A 7,819-nucleotide genomic window follows, 5' to 3' on the forward strand; every position below is an offset into this window, starting at 1 on the left:
CCCTCCTTTTTCCAGCTCCACAGTCTAGCTGGATGCTACAAACAGCAGTGGTGTTTTCATTGTCTGATACTGGAAGAAAATTGTAGGTACTAACAACAACTAGCCTTACATGCTGAAACATTACCATAAATGTTGTTCAAGCAACCCTGTTTCAGCTGCTCTGAGAGATTCGCAGAAGAAAATGAATGAACTTTCTCCTCTTCATCAGTGAATATCTAGAGTAATTGTATCATAGTTCTCTTTCTCTCTTACGTCACAGTAAATAGAAGGTAATCCCATTTTAATCATGTCTTTGCTCCAGCCCAGTTCAAGACCAGTGAGTCATCACTGACTGCAGGAGATTCGCCACTGATTTAAGCTGGTAATACAAAGGGCTGAATTTGGTTTCCTACTTATATCAAACATTCAGATATCATGCAGGTTGTGTATCTCCTTCAGAATAAAAACATATTGACATTTTTGCCAGAAAAGGCTTTACAGAGCATGAATTTCACAACACGATAAATAAATTCTGGTAGGCATAAATCATTTAGGTAGTTTGTAGCATGTTTCACTTAATCCCATCATTGCAGGGCTCTTCTAGATCCTCCATTATCAAATCCTGCTGGTTATTCACCCAATTTCCTTTCTTAACTGTCTTCCTCTCCGCCTTAGCATTTTGACAAGCTTGATCCTGCGGTGTTTGGTAGTTGGCAGCTGGCAAAATAGCATTGCTCTGGCCTCGCTGAGAATAGATCTCTCTCTGAACAATCTCCCTATAGCAGAGCTGAAGTTTAAAGGCCGCCTGAAAGCCTCGGCGAAAGTTTTCGTTAAAGAAACCATAGATGATGGGGTTGACACTGCTGTTGAAAAAGGCCAGCCAGTGAGCAAAGGGGTAGATATAAATGTTGATGATCTGCAACTGGATATCCGAAAGGCTGGCGTAGTCTGAGAGCATCATCAGAGTCCACAGGGGAAGCCAGGACAGGGTGAACAGCAAAGCCACAATAATGAGCATTTTGATGACTTTTTGTTTCTTCTTAGATGCGCTGTGCCGCTTCTCCTGGCTGTGTTTTCCCACCATGGGCATTGCTGTGTTGAAGAGAGCAATGCTTATCCTAGCATACATGATAATAATGAGCGACAGGGGAGCCAGGTAGATGTTGGCAAACAGAACCGTTGTATAGATCTTTCTCATTCCTGGGTTAGGCCAGTCCTCCCGGCACCAGTATACCGGGCGGGTTTCATTGCCATAGCCAAGGATCACCCTGAAATGCTTCTCTTCTTGTACCTGCAGCATGACTGCAGAAGGACACATGATGGCGACGGCCAGAATCCAGATGACTGCTATAATGGCAACTGCAGTTGAAATGGTCAGCTTCTGCTTAAATGGATAAACAATGCATCGAAACCTGTGGCAAAGACACACGAGGACATATGTGGAGAAGCCATTTAAGGCATGCTTAATCAAACAGGCAAGCATACACACATGTTTTAAATTGTATGTTTTCTTTAAAGTCTAGATGGAATCACCGCCTCATCCTGCATAAACCGGTGGAGGTGCATTTAGTTGCTCCATTTAAGAGCTGTGTTGGTAAAAACAACTTTAAAAAAACAGTCACGTTTGCTGCTAAAATTTCCTCATTTTGATCTGTCTCCATACCAGCCTGCTACTTCCGCTACTTCCTTTAACCAAAGCAGGTACTAGTGCCTCTACTATCTAGATTAATAGCTAAGGAACAAACCAGTTCTAGGCAGCCAGATGTAGCCCAGCTGTACCATCTTTAAGAGATACCCAGTGGAGGAGCAAATTGCTATGGCTGCTCTTTAGACCTGGGCACATTTTGTTTTGCCTAATCATCTTAGGAGCAAAATACATATAATTTACTGCAGTGTTGTGTGGATTAATTAATTGGCCTCAGGAGGCCAGAGGGAGATGAAAGTGACAGTTTACAGTTTCTGCATCGTCTTACCTGTCTACAGCAATAGCAACTAGAGTGAAGACAGAGGCAGAAACAGAGATTCCTTGGACCATCCCGCTCATCTTGCAAACCAGGCTCCCAAAAGGCCATCCTGGAAGGAAACAGACAATTGAAATTGCTGCCATCTCACTACAGCACTATGTTTATACGCATAAGAGGAAATTTCCACCGCAGAACTAATACATTTCTCTTGCTTTGTCAGGCCATAGTAGGTGTTAGGGAGGCAGCAGTTATGTAAACAAATGCTTTGCCAAATGCCTTGGGTGAGTTTCTGATATTTCAAAAAACAGCAAAGCAAACATTTGTGGTTTACCATCCCGTTCAAATGAGATCTCAAGACAAAAAAGAGAATTGACCACTACAGTTGATTGTTCTCAGCATTTGGCTCAGACCATCTGCCAAATTTTCTTAAACATATAACCTGGTAGTGGGAGAATCCCTTCCTAAAGATGAGGGATGTGGAAGTCAGGGAGGACAGCCCCAGTCAGAAGGTGTGTTAGAGGCTTGTATTCCTCACCTTTGACTTCCAATGACTTGAAATGCCTATAGAGCCCACTCAGAGATGCGTACCTGGCCCTCAGGGCCCCTAGGGAGGCCAGCACTCAGAAGTGCCTGTGAGTCCCCCTCGAGCTCTTTCTGCCACATGGTGCAAACCAGCCTACCTGCAATTATGTTGTCCAGGAGGGTGGTAGGCATGCAGAAGATTCCCACCAGTAAATCGCTGACAGCCAGGTTTAAGATGAAAAGGTTTGTGACTGTACGCATATGTTTTCTCCTCAGGACAATAAAGCAGACCACTCCATTGCCAACCATACAGAGCAGGAAGATCAGGAGGTAAGAGATGATGAAGACAGCTGCCACTGAAGGCTGATGAAGGTAGAAGTCCACATAGGAGACGTTGCCTTCTAAGTAGAGGTACTTGTAAGTCTCATTATAATTCAGCATGTGAGGCCAATCGAATGAAAAGTTTGAGTCCATTTTCTGACTCATGTTGTCATGTGCCTTGAAAGATATTGTTTAGAAGGTCATTTTAGTGTGCTTGAAAATGATCTGAAGAAATGTGACTAGTTTGGATATACTGTGTGCTGAAATACATGCAAAGCTCATCCCTCCATGGCTTATTTTAACAGTTCATGTTCTGAGCCTCCCCAGATAGGAAAAGCAACAAATACTATTAATTTGATTTTACAACACAGGCATACAAAAGTGACCAGTGAGACTGCTGAAGGCTTTCTTCTTTCTGCAGGCTCTATAAATTAAGTCCTTCCTTTCCCAAAGGAGAGGAAAGCCAGGGAGGATGTAAACAGGCCTATCATATTGTGTCAAGTAAACAAACCAACAACCTGAGCAGTTTGTTTTGAGAAAAAAAATAATCAGAATTCTTGAGAAATCAGTTTACTCAACAGCTGGAGTAATCTGGCATTTAGGCAACAGTGAGATTGCTGAGCCATAAAAAACAGTGATTAAATTAAAGATTTCTGAAGTGGCACAAACCTTCTGCCTGAATGTATCTAAATCCAATCCCATTTCATTGCAAAGGAAACATTTTTGTGTACAGCTGGTATTAGACCACAGTTGGTTTTACTTCCCTGCTTACAAGCTACATAGGTCTGGAGATGAGCCTGCAAACATGAAGGACTGCACTGTGTCTAAAACAGGCTGAGATACAAGATAGCTGGATTAATTTCCTAGCTCTGCTACTGAATTCCATGAGATCTTGGGGAATTCGTAATCTGTCCATGTTACATTTTTTCTGCTATAAAATGTGAGTAATACCTTTCCCATATGGTTTATTCACACTGTAAAGTAAATTCCCTCATTTTGTATTTTATTAGATTACTGTTGGCAAAAACTACAAGCTTTTTCTGAGAAATTTTTTCAAGTCTGAACTTTCTTGATACTGTATCATCTCAGTTTCAAGCTACAAGTATCTGCGCCTGCTGTGTTGTAGCAGCAATGTTTTTGCTGGTGTGTTGGCTTGAACATAAGGGACCCAACACTTTTTATTTGACTGTTTGATGGAGATAAAAGAATTAATTTAAGGCAAGTACAGAATTTGTATGCCCAAAACTTACTTCCAAATTTAACTGATTGATACTAACTTTGTAGGCCACAATCTGTTTTTCTTGTCCTGCAGAATTCTAGTTATACAAGACTGGGGCGGTGTGCTCCCCCTGCTCACAACCTGACCTGTATTTTCCATAACCTTATTCAAGTGACAACCACCAGTGATGATCCTGATGGATGCATCTGCCTGTGATGGCTGCATCTGCCTCAAAGTGGATTCGGGGGAGACAGGTAACAAGACAATAGCCAAGGGCTAATTTGAACAATGCAGCCACCTAACCACAGTGCTGATCAATGTCTGACTCAAGCTAAATTTGGAATAAACTAACCTCTGTATGTAAAAAGTCAATTATCTTACTCCATCAATAGTAGACAGCCTAGGGCCTGTTGAGCTCTCCTGCATGGCAGCGGGCTGCCCGCCAGGATCTCCCCCTGAGCAGGGACAACAGAAACGCTGCACTGAAATTCTAAATCAAATCTTAACTGTGACAAACTTCTAATGTGTATATTATACAACTCACACAGAAGTGGTATCGGTCTACTTAACACGCCAGCACTGGCATCTTGACATTTAGAGCTGACACCAGATAACTTGACTTGGAAGTGTTCAAAATTTTTTTTCCATGTTTATCTTATCTACCAGGTGGAGGTGCCTAAACAGAGGGATGGAGGTGTTCCTAACTTAAAAGAATAGCAAAATCAATTGGTAGCAGAAAGCATAAAATTAATGTATGGGTGCAGGTGCCTTTAGGACACTTACAAATTTCTTAGTATAAATGGAATTTAAATTAAGGCACAAGCATCCAAATCCTGATGAGCCTGTATGTGAGGGAAGGAAAGTGCTGGCTACACCTCTTTCCTTATGAAAGGAAGCTTGGAGAAGGCCCTTTTTTGTGCAGCTAAGGTTTCAGCTGTCTCCCCAGATACCTAATGATGAGGTGTGTGCTGGTTTTCCCATATCTGTGGTATAGGGATGGAAGGCAACATTCTTTTGTCACTCCACATAGGGCAGCCCTCTCCCCGGGAAAAGAAAATGAGTGTTAGGTACCAATGCTAAAAAGAGCAGGGTTTTTTTCTTCATTCTTCTTGCTAGGTTTTACTTAAAAGTTCTAATTTTCCTTCTGTCTCTGCCTGTTGTTCCCTGATATATTTACTCACATGTAATTCTCAGGAAAGCATTGCAGCTTCTCTGTATTTTGCTTGTCAATGAAATTCAATAACATCAAAGCTTCTGCAGTGTTTTATTTCCAGGTAGCAAATGCAGTAAAAAAATATTTATTTTGATATGCCTCAGGGTTGGAACAAGCAGAGTAGTGAAGAGAAAGTTGTGTTCTGGTGTATTCTGCCTTTTTAGAAGTCCACAGCAGTACAATGTTTGTAACGGGTCTCTATTTTTACATATTCATTAAAATGTCTGCATATTAAGGTAGGCAGACAAGAATCTGAAATGTCTCTCAAAAAAATGGCTGCTTATATGTTTTAACAAAGAAGTGTATACAAGCTAGCTGTAATAATTGTATATTCTCTTTGGCTGTCTTTATGGAGAAATATTGTTTATTTATCCTTATCTTTATTGGTTTTATTCAACATATTTTCAAAACTATTGAAAATATTTTTATTCAAATGTATTAAGTGCCAAATGCTTTAACTAGCCAGAGATCAGAGTCAGCTGCTGTGGAAAGTGTTTTAATGCCAATTTTACTATTCACTCAAGATAGTAGGCACTGATGCATTTGCCTACAAACATGCCTGAGATGAACAGGGTTGGCAGAATTCAAATATAGATATTTGACAATAGTACACTGTTCATTTAATCACAGATCTGGAGCTGTGCTTTATAAATCCCAAGAGATGCTGCATCACTGAAACCCTGTTTAAAGCTCAGCATCTCGCACCCTCCCTTCTGGCTCATGACAAGAAATAGAGTTATTGTTGCTCACTTTCCTCGTCATCCCCCAGCCAGTTTCTCAGGGCAGTAAGGACCCAGGATCTCCCTGCCCAGGGAGATGGCCATCTAGGTGAGCAACAGAGCTTACCACAGGAGCTTCCTTCACTGGGAAAGGCAGTGGGGTGCCTAGCTTGCCACGGCTGTGCTGGGTGAGGCCCAAATCTGGAACGAAGAATCTAACATGCCAGTGTTTGCTCTCTAGCTCCAAGTCACTTCTGAACCTGCCAACCGATGGTATTAATCAAGCTAGAAATGTGAGGGCTTTTCTGTTCAAGCCTTCTTTTCCTGATGGCTAGTGATGAGAGTAAGCAAGGAGTTGGGTTTAACACAGAAGAAATGAAATAGCAGGGAACGGAGCAGACAGTACCAATAATCTGACACTCATTACATGTTTAGAGCAAACAAAGTGATGGATTGAACTACCCTAGACTAATTGCTGCATTTGTATTGGCTTGTATTAGAAATAGTGTGACCAGCAGAAGTACGGAGGTGATAGTCCCCCTGTACTCTGCACTGGTGAGGCCACACCTTCAGTATTGTGTCCAGTTTTGGGCACCTCAATACAAGAGAGATATCGAGGTGCTGGAGTGAGTGCAGAGGAGGGCAACGAAGCTGGTGAAGGGCCTGGAGAACAAATCCTATGAGGAGCGATTGAAGGAGCTGGGACTGTTTAGCTTGAGGAAGAGAAGGCTGAGGGGAGACCTCATCACTCTCTACAACTACCTGAAAGGACATTGTAGAGAGGTTGGTGCTGGTCTCTTCTCACAGGTGATTAGTGACAGAACAAGGGGGAACAGCTTTAAACTCCAACTGGGGAGGTTCAGACTGGACATTAGGAAAACATTTTTCACAGAAAGAGTGGTCAGACAGTGGAATAGGCTGCCCAGGGAGGTGGTGGAGTCACCATCCCTGGATGTGTTTAAGGGTCGTTTAGATGAGATGTTGGGGGATATGGTGTAGGGGAGAACTTTGTAGAGTAGGGCTGATGGTTGGACTTGATGATCCCAAGGGTCTTTTCCAACCTGAATGATTCTGTGATTCTCTGATTTCAGGCAGTAAATGCAGCTGTGTGAGAAAATCAGAGTTCTGCTCTGTGCTGAGTAAGCACAAGACTTGTGCTCCTGGTTTTGAAAATTTTGGCAAAGAGTAGCAATACACCCAGTCCCAAGAGCTGGGAAAAAGTCAGACCCTCAGCCCCTTTTCATCCTCTAACAAAAATAAGCATGTATTTGGCTCCTTTATTTTAGCTTCTCTGAGGTTCCACCTAAGTTCATGTTCTACAGCTCTTCTCTGCAAATAGGACAGTCAGAAACATGTTTTTATTATCATTGTAAATCAACACTATTTTTCTTCTGTAATCCTTTGCTTCCCAGAGGTGGTACTTTAAGGAAGACACTCGAGCTTGTTATGCTCCTAGTCCCCATGACATTACAAAGCAGCCCTGCCTTCTGTAGTTTGGCTTTTTGAGGGGCCTGTGATGGTATGAGGGAGTTCTTTGTCATTCCATGATAGAGGAGCATTGTTGCTGCTTTGCACCTTATATACACAACCATTCACAGGCTACACAGGCTTTTGCTGGGCTTTTTACAAGTACAAGTTGTTACACAGGTAATACTAATATGAGGCTTTGGACCCTGGAGTACAAACCCTTGTGGGTCATTCCTGTGCAATGGCAGTATACTAGTGAATCACTTACAGTTCTGTTCATTGAGACAACTGAAATGATATCTTCTCATATGAAAAGCAGGAGGAATAACTTTATAATTTTTTTTTTTGCTATATAGCTTGGATTTTCTCTCTTTTTCCAACAATGTATTATAAAGCAACAGCTTTCAATCTTTTC

General features: G+C 42.0%; 1 protein-coding gene across 1 annotated transcript; it reads right to left on the reverse strand.

Annotated features, from left to right (window-relative positions):
• Positions 1 to 550: 550 nt before the first annotated feature.
• On the reverse strand, positions 551 to 2,951 carry NPFFR2 (neuropeptide FF receptor 2). Its single transcript, XM_074821466.1, has 3 exons — positions 2,624 to 2,951; positions 1,953 to 2,052; positions 551 to 1,391 (listed from the first exon to the last, which is right to left on the reverse strand). The coding sequence occupies exons 1-3, from the start codon at positions 2,949 to 2,951 to the stop codon at positions 551 to 553; spliced, it is 1,269 nt and encodes a 422-aa protein (XP_074677567.1).
• Positions 2,952 to 7,819: the final 4,868 nt, after the last annotated feature.

Source organism: Strix aluco, chromosome 4, assembly GCF_031877795.1.
Source record: "Strix aluco isolate bStrAlu1 chromosome 4, bStrAlu1.hap1, whole genome shotgun sequence".
NCBI classification, from domain to species: domain Eukaryota; kingdom Metazoa; phylum Chordata; class Aves; order Strigiformes; family Strigidae; genus Strix; species Strix aluco.